This window comes from Fundulus heteroclitus, chromosome 2, assembly GCF_011125445.2.
Source record: "Fundulus heteroclitus isolate FHET01 chromosome 2, MU-UCD_Fhet_4.1, whole genome shotgun sequence".
Lineage (NCBI taxonomy): Eukaryota > Metazoa > Chordata > Actinopteri > Cyprinodontiformes > Fundulidae > Fundulus > Fundulus heteroclitus.
The window spans coordinates 31,785,797-31,802,674 of NC_046362.1; the positions used below are offsets into that span (position 1 = coordinate 31,785,797).

Here is a 16,878-nt window from a genome sequence, read left to right on the forward strand (position 1 = left end):
CAACCAGGACAATGATCCCAACCATTGCAGCCGCTCTGCAACAAAAAGAGAATAATAAAGGTGTTGCAGTGGTCTAGTCAAAGTCCAGACCTGCAGCTGATAGATGCTGCGGTGCAATCAAGTGTCTGCAAACTTTTAATGAGCTAAATTCTGCCCAGTGATGTAAGAATCTGATAAGAGTTGCCCAAGTAAGCTGTTAGTTCACGGTAATAACTCACTATGAACATTACGTTGATTTAGAAACATCGCATTCATACAGGCATGCTTTAAATAAGAAAGACAGACTTTAGATTCAGTTTTTTTTAATTGTTTTTATTGATCACATTATTCCGGCTACATACAAGTATTGAAAATCCCTTTTTAACGTATATTTGATGATCACACACCATGAAGAACCTATGGATGACATTTCTCATCTATCTTCACGCTCCATCATCGTTTTCACTCCTGCAGGCCGGGCCGCTAAAACTAGCCGTTCGTCTATGTGGGGCTCGGGTTTGATTTTTGCAATCTGGTCAAGCAAAGGTGGAAAAAGACCAATTCAGCACCAAACAAAAACTGCAGCTGTAGTGAAAATTTTAGCTTCGTCTGAGATTTAAATTAATCGGAGAAATCCTGACAGTGAGCAGGCTCGTTTAAAAATGAAATGCATTCATTTCTCTGTTCATGATTGGTGATTTCTGCTGTTGATCATTAAAATTCAGCAACATTTTAGTATTTTTTTTTAGATAAATCCCATTTTTTTATGACATTCACAGACAAAATAATACATTATTTTATCATAAAAGTGTCATTTTCTGGAGCAGAGGTCCAGAATATCAGCACAAACTAAAAAAAAAAATATCATCAGAAAATATGTGAAAATTAGAGCAGAGCATATTCCTGACCAACAGAAGTGAAGAACTGCTGGGAGAAAGTGTCAATAAATCACAAAAATACACATGAACCATTACTTCAAGCATGCTGTAAAGTTTTGTATGGCTTTTATTTTTCTCTCTATAATTAAAGGTCAGAGCTTCTTCCCATCAGCAGACCACCATTCATGGTCAGAAGATGCTTGTTTGGACCTTTTTAGCACCCGGATCAGTTCATCTTTCCCAATATTTAGATTTTCAGTCATGATTCCAATCTTCTATCTAAACATGCTTCATTTTGTCATCTGGTTCAGATTTGTTCCCTGTTTGTATCTACAACAGAATAACATAGGACCACAGTTCTCCACTGGTGGAAGTGGGTTGACTTTAGAGGTACTGTGAGACTTTATGGTGTCAAACCTTGCCAAGATTAAAAACAACGGCAATTAACTTCGCTGGCGGCTCCGTACAGGTCCTTTTTAACAATTTGGAATATCATCAAAAATTCAATTTATTTCAGTAACGTCTGTTAAAAAAGCAATTTAGATTAATTACACACAGAGTGATGCATTGCAATTGTTTATTTCTGTTGTTGTGATAGTTATGGCTTATGGCAAATCAAATCCAAGAATATTACACGACAGAAACAAGAAATTATTTTTAATTTGAAAATGTATGAACTACTAGGGGGTTTGTGAAGCAAAACATTTAATTTTTTTTTTTTTTTATACGATTTATGAGGAGCACTGCAACTGGAGTCACAGATGCGTCCACCACGTGGGTTACAACTGCTGCTTTCTTTATGTTAAGCCGATCCTGAATCAGAAACGACTTCAGCAGCCGTCAACATTTTAGACCATGTCACGCTTCCTGCTGCTGACGAGCTTTATGGACGAGCCGATTTCCTTTTCCAGCACTTGGTGCCTGCCTACACTGCCTAAGGTTGGAACTCCTGCTTTAATCACCGCGACTGACCGGCCAGTAAACTGTCCTAACCTGAACCCCATAGAGAAACAATGAGAAGACCCAACAATGACTAACCTGAAGGCTGTTATCAAAGCAACCTGGGCTTCCAGTACACCTCAGCAGAACCAGAACCGGGCCGCCTCCATGCCGCGCCACATTGATGCAGTAATTTGTGCAGAAGGGGCCTAATATCCAACTTAATCAAGTTCCAGTTTCAAGTTGGAAACCCAGTGAGATATGCTCACAAAGTAATCACTGTTAGCAATAAAAGCTAATAGTAGCTTATTTCTCTTCCTGATATAACAATGATGTAACATGTTCACTTGCAGGATTGTGTTGTTATCTGTGAGAAGAATTTATTAAAATACATCCTGCCAGAAGGGCTAATAAACTGTTTATTTTGGCAGATAACGCTACGGTTTGAACAGGTGGCAGCCATATTGGATTTTAAGGTTGCGGTTGGTCAGAAAGCTGTATGTTTTATGATTATATTATTTTTATTTCTTGAAATAGGTTTGAGAAACTTGGACAAAAAGAACAATTGTGGTATTTACTTACTTCAAATGTTTTGTGTATCAAACAAAAATTCAGTACTATGTTTCTGATCATTTAGATCAGTCATTAGGGGTGGGACTCCCCCAATGTGGCTTATGAAACATTAAGTGTCTGGTCTTAAGAAAAGCCTCCAGATTTCATATCGATACTCATTATTTTAGCAAACAACTACATTTTGCTATATAATCTAAAAGAAATTTGGTTGTAAAAGGTTTGGGACAGTTGTTTTTTTTTTTAGGGCTGTGGGGGATATCTGTCCTCGCTGAGTAATCCTGTGCATATTATTTAAAGTGACACATCGTTTTGGATCTTGTTAAAGTTTGGCTCACTGTATTCATACATTTACTATAAAAACAAAGCTGCACAGTGCCGACCAGAAGCTTACATCCACTCATTATTGACCTTTTAATGATGCATTTAAAGGGGATATATCATGCTTTCTTAAGCCATCCAAAGTCAACTATAGGCATATATATGATTAAATATTGCCTTCAGCACTGCTGAATGTTAATTTGTTATGAAACATTAGTGGTTCTCTGGTGCTATTTTTCCAACCCGGACAGGCGCCGCCCATTATGACGTGACTGCACAGCCGCAGCAAGAAAAAAAAACATCGAACCACTGTTGGTGATTAGTCTCTTCTTTAGGAAGGCTGAACAAAGTTAGAGACCTCTCCAAGCCAAAAACACATTTTGGCAATATATCTATAGCTAAAAAATTAAAACTGCAAAAAGGGAACAAAAGATAATTAAGATTTTCTTGAATTGAATGTGTTTGTCCTTGATTTGAGCAGGTAAATAAGATTATCTGCCAATGGAATGAATGTTTTAACCCCTAAAATAAGATAATTAGATATACTACCCCTGCTCAAAAATCTTATTCCATTGGCAGATCATTTAATTGCCTGCTCAAATCAAGGACACATACACTCATTTCAGTAAAATTTTACTTTTAGTTCCATTTTTGCAGTGAACAGTTGCTGTCGCTGTGCAGACTAGGTGCCAAAAGAGCCTTTTTGTCTCAACTTTGAGCAGAAATGACCGCGCTCTGCCCCGCATCGTCGCTCGCTGGATGAAGAAAGTGGGCGTGTCGTTTATTGGGGCGGCGCGGTCAAGGTAGGTATTTCCTGGATGGGGCGGGTAATTACTGCTTGTCTTCCAGGACGGGGAGGGGCTTCTGTTTAGAGAGCTGAATTCACGAGGCGTGCATGAATAAAGCAAAACACCACTTTGATCATGATTTTGATAAAGAAATAGCACCATAACAGTTGAAAGCTCAAAAAAGTTGATTTTGCATGATATAGGCCCTTTAAACTTTCCTTTTTCCTCCTGGGTCAAATGATCAAACAACTTACAACTTGTGGGATTTTAAAAACAAGAATTGGGTGTGCCAGTTTTTGGGTTTTCCTCTAATCCACACATGGTCACAGTTATACATACAGGATCAAATATATTCATTTAATCACTTGTATTTGGTCAAATGTCCCTGAGCATTTTACAAATTAACCACTTTTTTTTCCCTAGACCACAACAAACTTGTGATATAATTTTGTCTACATTTTCATCACTTCTCTCGGCAGAAATGGTAAAGATAGTTCAAGTTGGTTGGTTTCTTCACCTACCATAACTAAACAGGTTTAAATTAGGGGGGGATTCCTCCAGTGTGACCATAGCCCGCTCCATACTTTTCAAAACCAGTTTCATGTGTGTTTGCTGGAACAACCAGTGATGTTCAGGATTCACTTTTCTGACCCAAACTGTCCTCCTTAGACGAAAGGAATTTGTCGGGATGTCAAAGAACCACCTAGGATCTTCCAAAGACCAAGTCTATCATAAATAGCAACACCATCGTCACTGTCCACACTAGTGGAGCATGTTTGACGACCCCACAGACCGAGAAAGGAGACCCAGCTGCTAAATCCACAGGTCCAAGCACATCTGAAATTTACAGCTGCACACAACAACAAACCTAATGCTTTTTAAAGTCAGGTTTAAATGGGTTTTATTGTCACATCGCGTGTTTTGAGGAGTCAAGCGAAGGCTGTCCAAGCTGGGAGTCCTGGACCAACTGCATGGTGGTACTTGCAAGCTGAAGCGATCAAGATAAACTTTATTAATCCCAAAGTGCAATTCAGCTCTACGGGACTTATCCCTCTTCTTTCATTACCCATCATTAGCGTCGTGCTGCGGCGCTGTTCTGCTGCCACCGCCGGTGCTGATGCACTGCAGGACGTTTATGAAATAACGAAGCAGGAGGATTGTTTCCAAATATCATGTCTTACCTCAAATCGACCAAAATTTGGACTCAGCTGGGTGTTGAAATGGGAAAATGATCCCAAACGCAATGTAAATTTTGTTTTCCGAATGGATAAAACTGACTAACTTTAGGCTTCTAGACCGGTCTGGACCTCAACGTGGCGGTTCTGTTACATGAACACAGCCACTTTGAATTAACTTTTCCATTTCTGATGAGGCGGGTGATGAAATATCCAACCAGAATTAGGCCAGAAGCTCATTGAGTTCTGCAAAAAAGCTTGTGGATCCCTTCCAACTTCCAAAGGCATAATTTGATTAATGATTACTGGGGCTGTTTGCACATATTTGAACCTGCAGGTACATTTCTGACTCAGTGTTGTTGCATGACAAAAAGCAATAAAAGCAGAAAAATAATGTGATATTCATGCCGAGAATGAGTGGATGTAAACTTCTGACCAACAGTCTGTTGTCACATAAAAGATGCAGCCAGCAAAACAAAAACTTTTTATCAAACCTGCTGATTTTCACATCTGGGTCGCATATTTCAGATGATCTACATTTTCACACATTCAAAACTAAAATGCAACAAAGAAGAACACACTATATATGTTATTAGAGAAAACTTAAAGTGCTTTTACAACTACTAGGTGCAAAAAGAAACTTGTCAGTCAAATGCATGCGAAAATAAAATTCAGAAAATTAAAAAAAAAAACTCTATAAAACAAACCTTAAAAACAGATTTCATTTTTAAATTTGTATCCTGCATATTCTGTACTGGTGCATTAAAATTATCCCCAAAAAAGCAAGTATTAGGTTTCCAGTTTAAAGTTGCTGAAAGATCCAATAATGAGCTGCAGAAACAAATAATAGCCGGCCTCTTCCTCTCTTTGCCTGTATGTCACTCAAAAAAAAAAAAACTAGCATTTATTGGTGATTTCTTCAATTTTCTGTTGCATCCTTAACTCTTAAGAATCTACAGGATAATTTCTGAGAACAAGCTTGTTTTTTTTTTGTTTGTTTGTTTTTTTGCCTTCCAGCAGATAAATATCACAGTTCAGCACAGTTGACTTCAAGTAAAGTGTTAATGCTCATGCGTTCTCTGGGTCCTGAATCAGCAACCGTAAAGTGCAAATATAAACCAGCCAAAGTGAGGAAGCACTGAAAAAAAAAAAAAAAACGACGCACTCGACCCTGAGCCGGACTCACCAGCCATCAATCCACGTTCTTCCTCGTGGTTCTGCTCGACTTTAAAGCATCTAGCCGGAGATTTGACACTAAGGATCACAGAGTTTCGTTCTCGCTCTGGATCAACTTAAAGAAGATAAGCAAAGAAAACATGGGAGGATGGAGGCTGTTCTCCTCGATTTTATATATTTATATATATTTTTCCTCTTTTAGTCTCGTACTGATGCGTCTGCGATACGCTAATCGGATTTAACGGCAGTGTTACACATTTTTCTCCACATAGCTGTCCTTAAAACAGTCGAGCCTTTTCTCTGTCTAATCATCCAAAGTAGACCCAAAAAAAAAAAAAGGTTTATTCACTGCAGCATTTTGTTATTTTTAACCCAATAAATGGATATATTTCAGTATCAAAAACTGAAGTTTGTATAAGCATGACTACAGCCCGTGTTGCTGTTGGGCCTCTCTGTGTTGGGGTGGGGTGTGTGTGTTGGGGGGGGGGGGTGGATGCCCACTGAAGTGTTAACCCTGCGCTGCACAGAAGTCTTCGAACCCGAACGTGTTTTCTCCGCTGTAGGCCACGTACAGAAAGCCGTCCTCGTCCTTTTCCTTGTCGTAGAGCTGCCCCATCGTCAGGCTGCGGCACAAAGCAGAAACACAACCCCGGGGTTATCGTTGTGTTACAACAAGAACAGTCCGCTTCATTACAACCCCCCCCCCCCCACCCAAACAAAACAAAATGCAGATCAAGAGCTGAACCGACTTTATGCTTCATCTGAAGAGAGAGATGCATTATGGGAAACATCAGAGTCAGCAACCATGTCGTTTGTGACAATGTTTCAGATTTATGGTGGTGGCTCTCAAGATTTCCTTAGTCGCAGAGAAATGTTGCTTTAGTTATTCAGAGAAACAGAATATCAACCAAAAATCTGAGAAAAAAAAAAAAAGACATTGCATATGCAGCTGAAAAACAAACAAACAATCAAACGTATTTTTCTCTCCGTCTGACCCTCAATCAGAGTAAACTTTTTCGGTTTCAGGCCATTTAGGAGTCGCTAAATTAGAGAAAAAGGTACATACGCTGAGATTAGTTTGCCTTGAAGCAGTGTTGGAGATCCCAGATCATGATTTATTATTTTACAACATTTAAATTCAGTGCGAGTCGTATCTGGCAACATTTTAAACCCGATGTGTCCAAACGTTTTGCCAGATACTCACAGGCCAAAAACATGTAATTTGTTTTAAACTGAAAAAAATATATAAAAATGTTCTGTCAATTTTTTCCCCTGCTCATCAATAAACTAAGCATGCATTTTAATTTGTCTTTTTTTTTTTTTTAGTTTGTAGGAAAGGGATGTGTAAATGATTGTAGATCCAAAACCTAACAGGAGTTTTACACGTTTACCTTATTAAAAGAAAATGATCCAATTCTTTTGGGCTCGACTGAAGTTTAAAAAAGAAAATTATGTCTATTATTCCCAGCAATAACAACAAGGTTTGAGTCACTTTTTCTTTGAAAATGCTTGCTGTATTTACCCAAGTTTAATCCATTAGCTAAAAGCAGATTTGGACGCCCCAAAGTCTGCTTTTGAGTAAAAGTCACTTGATAGGGTTGCCTCTATTTACTGACAATAATTCCAAGAATTTTGCCCTAATTAACAATAAAAAGTCTCCATCTGCTTCGACCACCTGTGCTTGCAGTTTAAGAACCGCGCAGCATCAGTCCAGGGGCCACTAATGGCCCCCGGGCCACACTTTAGACAGCCCTGCCCTAAACATACTGCATACTAGGTGTGACATTCATCTGTAAAAACACCATGGAGGTCCAGACATCATGCTGTTCAGGAAGGAGACGGGTTCTGTGTCCCAGCACTTTATCAAATCCAACGACCCCAGAGAGCTTGACACTGGTCAGTCATTTACCCATTCATGCACACATTCACACCCTGACGGTGGTGAGCTGCATTTTATCCACAGCTGCACTGGAACAGCCTGACAGAGGCCAGGCTGCACAGAACCACATGCTTGTACTAAATGTTACTGCAAAAAATGTAAATAATTTAATTGCAATAAAATTTCAGCTCTGAAAGATGTGCGCATCTCTCAGTTCTTCCTTAGCAAGACCGCTACTATGACATAAAACAGGCAGCTCGTAAAAAAAAAATGATTTTTGTCTTTTTCATGTAATAGGGTTAAATCTGTTGTATCTAAACTAAGTAATCTAAAAGAAATCATTGCTGTTATTTGATTATTTTAGTAAGCCATGTTACTTGTTATAATCTCAGGTTTTAGACAGGTGTAATGTAGCCTCAGTGTGCACATGTGATGTTGCTCACAGAGGCCAATGAATGCTCAGACATATGAAAAATTATGGGGAAATATTGTTCCCACCCCATGCTTTAGATGCTGCAGAGTTGGAGAGCTCCTTCAGTGACAGACGGCTCCACCCTAGATGCACAGATTAGCGTTATCGCAGATCCTTCCTCTCTGCAGCTGTTAGACTTTATGACCATGACTCCTCCCAACAAACTCATCAAGTGTTTAAATCCCTGCTGTTATTTTCAGTTTTCTCACCTATAGTCTGTTGATGTTTTTATGCAAAAACATACATTGACATTTTTTTAATTATCCTACTCAGTTGCCCATTTCTTTGAAGCTGAATAAGATAGTTTTAAACTGCACAGTATTTTTGTTTTATGCCAAAACTCTGAACGAGTTTAATTCAATTAGACTGTATGCAAAATGGCTCTTTAGACTGTAAAGGTTGCATGCACCTGATTAATGACCTAAAAAGAATGGAACCTTTTTTAATTTCTTTCTCTTGTTACCATCGTCTACTTAAACTGATGTGACAATAAGACCATGACCCATTTAATACTAAAATGAATAGATATTGAACCCAATGGACCGAATGTTGAATTTGGTTTCAGCACAACTTCTTTACTCAGAAGGAAAACGGCGACGGAGAACCTGCTTATTGACTCGGTGCGGCGTCAGCAGTGTGGACCTCACCTGGACTGGGGGACGGTTTTGTCAACAAACAGGAAGATGGCTTTCTCCGAAGGCAGCTGGATGCGTTTCCTGATGATCCACATGAACTGGGCCACCGTGATGTCCGAAGGCACCAGGTACTTCCTCTTATCGATGTCGACGATCTGGGAGCCGGAGACCTTCTCCACGATCACCTGGAGCCCAAACAGGAACCGCACTGAGAGGTTGTAACGAGGAGACTACACGAAGATTACACCTTAGTGTTGTTTGTTCAGGTTTTATTACTGACTGATGAACCACTAGATGATTTATAAGAACGTCACGCTAATCTGCAGACATTACGAGTAAAACAGCTTCGTGCTGCGGTGTGTCGGTGAAAGTTCCTGGAGTAAATGTGCGAGACGTGTCCTCAGCAAAGCTTTGCCATTGGATCCTTGTGCAAACTGAAATGATCTCTGCATTAACCTTAACCTAGTTGGAATTTTCTCCTCCTAAAACATCAAGAATGCTTCGATTTCAAGACAAGATCAACATCCAGGACACGCCTGGCGCTCTGTTTTAAAAGCTGGATTAATTTCAGACACATCAGCAGAACATCAACAGTCTTTTTTTATTTGGTGCACATTCTGCATCACACCGGCTGTTTGCTGATTATTCGCAGTGTTGAATGAAGCAAACACACTTTTCTGAGGCTGTGCCTAAATATTTAGTGATAAAAGTCCTTTTGTTACGATCCTAAACTAAACTAATTTAATACTTGAAATGATAAAAGTGGAGTTTGCTTAATGTTTGAGCATAATGACTAAAAAATAATACCCACCAACAGAGACAGGGCGCTGCGTTTAAGAAATCAGGAATCAGGAATCAGAACAATCCCCCAGCACAATGCTACCTCCACCATGCTATACAGTTGGTACTGTGCACCACCCTAAACATTCACCAATGTACACGTTTTCACGTAAATACGAGTGTTTCAGATATAAATACAGGCAGATTTTGTTAGTAGTAGCTCTTATTATAAGCCGTTAGTTAATTATAGGTGTAACTTACATAAAAGCGGTTTCATTTTAAGCTGTGCGAAGAACTGCACCCAATTTAAAAACACACCACGAAAATAAGATCTGCATCCTAAACATTTAATTTATTCTGTTTTATGTATATCTCTGTGCCAATAAAATAAAAAAAATAAAAAAATCTAGTGTTTGAAAGTTCATCTAAAAAACATTTAACTTTTATAACGAATGACTCAACTGTGCAAACATTTGGGTTTTGAAACCAGCAGCAGCTGCTGATCTGTAACACCAGCAGAAAAACAGCGTCCCAGACGTCTAGGTGTTTGCGTTGCAATCAGCTGTAATGCAGAGGCCCATTTTCTAAAACTCCTGGTCTATTTTTTGTTTATCTACTGTCCCTAACTCTTCTATGATGCCCTTGTGAAGTTGTGTCAGGAGGATAGAATGGCGCCAGTGTTACACTATGTAAATAAAGCTGCAAGGCTTCATCTGTGCAGCAGCATGCAAAGTTGGCAGATTAATTCTGCTCCAGCGAATAAGTGAGAAGAGCAGAAGGAAAACCAAAAGTGCCACAACTAAACTTCTAAAAAATATTTAAAGATAAATACTAAATAAATAACCTCTGTAATTATTAAATACTTAATTTATATTATGGTTGCTGCATATCATGAATTTATTTTACATGTTAGCCTGACTCTTCACTGAGCCCCTCAGTGTGGCTAACCATGCTTTACAGAACTCAACTGTTTTAAATCACTTCGTGATAAACTGTAGCATTCAACAAATTCTATAATTAAATCCAAAATATTTATATGCGATTATTAAACACAATAAATGTGGGTTTTAAAGGGGACATATCATGTTTTTCAGTTCTTCTTTTTCACATTGAAATCATTTAGTTGTGATCTATGTAAAGTGGAACTGCAATGCTTTGGTCTGAATTCTTTGTTAATTTACCGCCACATTTACCCTTTTCACCCCTGATCTGAGGCGCGTCTGAGAGCAACTCGTTTTTGTGCTGTCTCTTTAAATCTAAAAGAGGCATTTCAGTAGTGTGTGTGTGTGTGTGGGGGGGGGGGGGGGGCGGTGTAATGAACATCTGAAGATTTTGACTTATCCACTCTTAGCGTTGGCAGAATCGTGAAATTGGTAAGCTGGAAGTCCATGACCTTGTTTAGCAGCTTTGCAGCAAATACTGTGACATAATTGTTCAAAAAAACGTAATAGAGAAAACTGAATGGTGTGAGAAATATTACCCAAAAACCATCTGAAAATAGCTAGGCAGTTCCTGGACAGACTAAATTCCACTTTTCTGCACTGCTGGACTCCATGTACACCACAAAATGTATTTAAGGGCTAATAAAGTGGGTTTTGCATAATATGTCCCCTTAAATATACAATTTCAACATTCCATTATTGCTTATTGTAATTATTATTAATCTATGAATTTATATATATATATATATATATATATATATATATATATATATATATATATATATATATATATATATATATATATATATATATATTACTATCACAGATATTAATTTAATTATTTAATTTGGTTGTTTTTTTGGCTCGTCATTGGAAAGTTCGTTCCGTGTGAATTTCCAGGATTCTGGGGAGCTTTACTTTAATTGGTCCAAATATGCTTGAAAACATTTGTTACATATCTTTTTTTAATTATTTAAAAGGTAAACCATTTTCTCTGTCATTCTGTTTTACCCTTGAGAATAAATGTGCAAAGCACATTTTAATGGCCACATATTTCTTTCTCTGCGTTTTTTAAGATAATGGCCTCATGCAACCTACATGGAGGAGCATCAGGTATGAAGAAGTTCTGATCAGGCTGCTCGGTGAAGAGCAGGGCCAGACTCTTGTTTTTTTTTTTTTTTGTTTGTTTGTTTTTTCCCAAGAGTTCTGGGTGGAAACTGATGGAACGAGAAAGGTTAAGCTGACAGGAGGAGTAACATTTTCTTTGTAAACTGTGAGGCAGGAGCTCCGAGCTGAAACTGCTGATTCATGGAAGGAGGAGCCGTCGGGGGAGTTTCAGCAGCTCAGCTAGGAAAGATGAATGTAACACTGAAGGGATTAACTCTCTTTTTTGGTGGGGAAACACCTCCAGACAGAACACAAAAAACAAGACTATTTACTTCATACACTACCATTAATTTGATATATTAATGGCACACAAGCAGCAAACGGTAGTTCAATCTGGTTCTGCTCTCAGTAAAAATTCAGTCAAATTCAGCATTTTACTCCAACAAAATATGATTCAATACACACTTATGGGCAATTAAGAGAAACCAATTAACCTAACAGGTACATTTTTGGTGTGTGGAATAAGACAGAGTACCCAGAGAGAGGCTTTGTTACTTAATGAGAATATTTATAAATTAAAAACTGCTTAAAATTGCAATGATAGTATAAATATATAAATCGCATATTGGTAAAAAAAAAAAAAAAAAAAGGCAGTTAGAGTCCATTATAAACCAATGCAGGGCAAGAGTGTATGTATCTTGCACACAAGCATATTAAGATGCAGATTGTGGTGCTCTAATTCCTGCTGCAAAGTAAACAACGAGCCTCTGTTTAATGTGCAAAATCTGCCCGTCAGTAAAATCAATACTCAGTAAAAATGTAAATGTGTGTTTTATAAATTATAAAAAATAAGTACACATTTATTTAAAAAAGCTCATAAATTGGAAAATGTAAACTTACTGACACACATGACAACTAGTCTTACTGGCAAAATGATATCGATCATGAGTTGAAAATGGTTCCTTGCGAAAACCTAAATGCCTCTTTAATTTTTCCACATTTAGTCACTTTACGACCACAAACTTATATTTGTTTTATTGGGATTTTACGTAACAGACCAGCTTAAAGATTCCCATATTCAGAAAGGAAAAAGATACGTGGTTTAAAACTTAAGTGGTGGGATTTAATGTGAGTCAAGTGGGCGGTTGCCCAGGGCGGCATATAATAGGAAACTGGTGAGGGGCACCTTAAACATGTTTTTATGTGTGTGCAGTCAGAGGGGAGCTGGCATCCTCTGGTTGGGAGTAGGTGAATTATTTAATGTGCTTTTTGCTTGACTACGGTGCGTTGTAGATTTAGGATTATATTTTGATTTGTTCTAGAACAGCAGAAGGAGGGGCTTGCCAAGGGCGGCAGCTCAGTGAGGGAATCAGAGATTTGTTCGGAAACATTAGTGGAGAAACAGCATTAAGAAGACCAAGAGACCAGGAAGAACGTTTGGATAGGTTTAAAATTACGATCACACAGAACGCGAATAAAGGCGAATTTTTTTGCGATAATCACCAGGCATTGGTTGCTTGACCTTTCTCCTCTCTCTCACAAACAATTTGTGCTGACAAAGTAGCTAATTCTTGCCCAGCTCGCTTCACACCGTGTCGTCATATAGGAGTAGCGTCTGCCTGGTTGCCGGATCCTGCTGTCTTTTCAACTCACAATGGCGGACACGGATTTTACTCAGCGTATGTAGTGCCGTATGTAGCGTGCAAAAGCCGAACAACAGCGTTGGCGCCTCTGGGTCCACTAGAGACGCACCCGGTTAGGCGAGTACCACCACATGGAGCTACGTCTGGATGATACTTTCGTGCTTTAATAAATGTAGATGGAGGACCCTTAATGCAAATTGACAGAAAAGTTCAGCTTGTTGAACTCGAGCAAAATTTCTCTTCGCTCTATTCACCCAGTTCCTGCCGCTCCCACTGCAGACTGCTAATTTGCTCCTGAACGTGTCATTACATTGGGACGACATGTAAATCACTTGCTCCATTTGCCTTGTTTGCGTTCAGCGTGAACATACCCTAAGGTAGGGTTAAATAATAAAACCCTATCCCAGCCCTTGAACATTTCTTGGAGCTTTCCATCCATCATCTGAACATTGAGTGTAAAGCGAACCTATCAAGACACGGTCTTCTAAACTAAATGACATGTAGACACAACAGACATATTAAAGGCATACTATGCAACGTTTTTCAGTTAATTAATGTGTTCCATACCGTTTTGGATGATTAAATTAGTCATTTCAGGTCAAACAAAGGTTTTCTCGGCCACCCTGGTGGTCTGTGGGGGAAATACCGTACTTGCAATTGCAAGAGCCCTCGGCCCGCACCCACAGGCTCAGAAGTCTGGTGCATCGCGAGAGTCGGTTTTGCTTTACGGCGAGAACTCCATGTGTTTTTGCCCTGCCATTCACTATACGCACGCGCAAAAGCAACAACAAAGAACCGCGTGTTAAAGTCAAATAAACATGCAAGCATATAGAGTTTTTTTTTATTAATATTATTTTATTTAATTTAAAAAAAAAAATAATTATGTTGGTGAGGCGGTAGCGTGAGTTCGGCGAGGCGGCCGCGCCAAACCCACGCTACCGCCTCGCCAAGATAGCGCTGCAGGAAACCCTGATGTTCATACTTTCACTGTGTTAGTCATTGTTTGTACTGCCGTTTTTTCGACTTTTCGTTGCGTTCGCCTGTCTGCTAAGCTCAAAACAACCGCGCCTGGTTTGACGGAGAAACCAGAACAGCTGAGCATCTTTACGACAGTGCACTTTTACTTTCGCCCTCTGGGGGGAGCCTCGCTGGAAAATCAACCCCGGTTGCATAGTATACCTTTAATGTGCTCTAGTCAGATGAGATCCAAAACTGAACTCTTTACATGCAAAAAAGGTTGTGTGTCAGAAAACTAGCACTGGACTCCACCCTAAACACGACATCCTCATGGTGAAACATGGTGATGGCAGCATCATGCTGAGGGGATACTTTTCTTCAGCTGGGGGACATGGAAGCTAGCTAGCGCATATTGGAAGCTGCATATAGCAAAATACGAGACAATCCTATAAGAACATGAGTGAGGTGGCTTAGATCAACCCATATTGATGCTGTAAATGGTTATGAATACTTTAGCCAGCTGCTGGGAATGTGCTAATTTATTCACTGATATGCTTTTCTTTGCCCCTGCTTTTATCCGCCACCCCTCTGTCACTCCATCTGAGCCACTGGAGCCTTAAATAAAAAGAGCACCCCTCCCCCCACAACTCACCGGTACTCTGTCCGGGTATTTGTTGCGTATTTTGGCTGACTCCACACATCGGTGCTCTGAGGGAGAGACGGCAAACAAACAGGAAGTCAGAGATTAAAGGGATGAGCGAGGCCTCTTGGGACTCTTCCTCGGCCTCCTTCCAGTCGGCCCGGTTCGATACGGAGCCCAACAATAAAGCACGGCCAAGAGAAGAGAGAGATAAAGTCATGTTTGTCAGGCACATTGCAGATAAATACCAAATGTAGTGACCTACAGCCACATTTTGACTCTACCACCCTTTATCTGGTATATTTTAACATATTCAATGCTTCCATAGAGGACAGTGGCTGCTACAGTAGGCAGAAAATGAGCAGAGGTCAGGGTGAGAGAGGTGCTAACATGTGGAGGACCCATTTAGGTGCAGGCCCTAATTAGCCTAGATAGAGGGCCTAATTTGGGATGTTTCTCTAAAAAAAGAAAAAAAAATGAGCCAGGAGGTGATCTGAAGTGTTTCAAAATAAAAGCAGAGTTAAAAATACAATAGCCACATGGAAGTTCAACATTTTTCTTACAGACAGATCTAAGGATCAATTTATGTAAAACAAAAATTCCTGCAAACCAATTTTGCACCTGTGTACAGCAGGTACATGTAATTATGCAAAAATAACCCCCTGTAGCTGCAGTTAAATTCTAACGATTATTTCTAAACCACATAATATAATTAAAATGCACACATGCACATGAGGTACACATTACAAGGAGCGATCAGCTGACTAGCTTGTTTCCTATCAAGTAAACACACATGATTAGAGTCTGATATGGCCATGAAGCGTCGGCCATTATTGATTTACAGCATTCATCTGCAGGTTGAAAAGAAAAAAAAAAACCTACAACAACCGTGCATTAATGCGCCTGTGAGGGGAGGATAGTAAAAAAGAAAAAAAAACACATCAATGCGGATACTGCAAAACAGAAAAGAAAGGGGGAATGAAGATGCGTGACACGACAAAAAAAAATTCATCTCCCGTTTCATAACGATTTAACCCCCTTGCTTTTACCGAGGGAATGGTCCTCTTTAAACATCCATTTCATCTTTGCTGGATCCCCGCTCCGAGGCGTGACGGCACAGGCTTCTGGGTCCGCTGGGAATGTTGGGGGGGACGTCCAAGAAAAAAATCCAAACAAACGCGATCAAAACAAAACGTCAACAAGAAGTCTCTGCCTTTCAGCTGTCCGTCTAGCGGAGGGTGACGTCATCGTCTGACAGAGCGCTGCTGCCTTCAGGGCCACTTCCAGACAGTCGGTATATCTGCCTTCAGAACAAACCACAAATTTGACGTCAGTCCTACTTTGCTCTCAATTGTTATTTTTAAGCACTTTTCAGAATTGGAATGAAAACATCCTGGTGCCATAAAATGTTAAACTCTGGCCTATAATGGCTAAATCGCTAATCATAACGCCCTGATGTTTACACAGTGTGTAAAAATAAATAAATAAATATTTCATGCCGAAATATTGTTTTTGCTTTTAAACATTAGGTATTAAGCATTTATATATAAAGAGATACTAATTTTACATTGTAATAAAGTCACAAGCTTTATTCATTTTTCATATAGTCCTGAGCTTTCACACCAACAACAATAACTTCTTTGTATATTTTTGCATGCTGTTTATATCCACATTTATACAGTTTAAAGCCTGGAAAAGGGTTTAAAATTTCCAGGTCTCTCGCCCATTGACAGCTGGAGATAGGCACCAGCACTCCTCGCGACCCCAATAGGGATAAGCGTGTTGGAAAATGGATGTATATATATGTATCATCGCCACTGTCAAACATGGTGGCTTGCTTTTTTTTCAGTAGGGACAGGGAAGTTGTTTAATTGATGGGAAGGTGGCTGCCACCAAATAACGGACCATTGTGGAAGCAAACCTGTTGGAGTTTGCAAAAGACCTGAGGCTAAGAATGAGATTTATCTTCCAACAAGACAATGATCCAAAATATAAAGA

The 16,878-nt window shown here is 39.4% G+C and overlaps 1 protein-coding gene across 2 annotated transcripts; it reads right to left on the reverse strand.

The window, feature by feature from the left end:
• Positions 1-296: 296 nt before the first annotated feature.
• On the reverse strand, positions 297-16,151 carry gabarapl2 (GABA(A) receptor-associated protein like 2). 2 transcript variants are annotated; one of them, XM_021318968.2, is made up of 5 exons: positions 15,930-16,151; positions 14,893-14,948; positions 8,825-8,997; positions 6,399-6,449; positions 297-511 (listed from the first exon to the last, which is right to left on the reverse strand). In XM_021318968.2, exons 1-5 carry the CDS (start codon positions 15,961-15,963, stop codon positions 481-483), a joined length of 345 nt encoding a protein of 114 aa, XP_021174643.1. In that variant the 5' UTR covers positions 15,964-16,151; the 3' UTR covers positions 297-480. The 2 variants fall into 2 exon arrangements, with proteins under 2 accessions (XP_021174643.1, XP_012723023.1); XM_012867569.3 differs by having other exon boundaries at positions 6,328-6,449; positions 15,930-16,150.
• Positions 16,152-16,878: the final 727 nt, after the last annotated feature.

Bases quoted from the DNA above. Each gene is read 5' to 3' on its own strand.
- gabarapl2 (XM_012867569.3), bottom strand. From the start codon at position 15,963: ATGAAATGGATGTTTAAAGAGGACCATTCCCTCG. The intron at 8,998-14,892 runs GTGAGTTGTGGG...TTTGGGCTCCAG, and splicing joins AATACCCGGACAGAGTACCG to GTGATCGTGGAGAAGGTCTC. The intron at 6,450-8,824 runs GTGAGGTCCACA...TTTGTGCCGCAG, and splicing joins AAAACCGTCCCCCAGTCCAG to CCTGACGATGGGGCAGCTCT.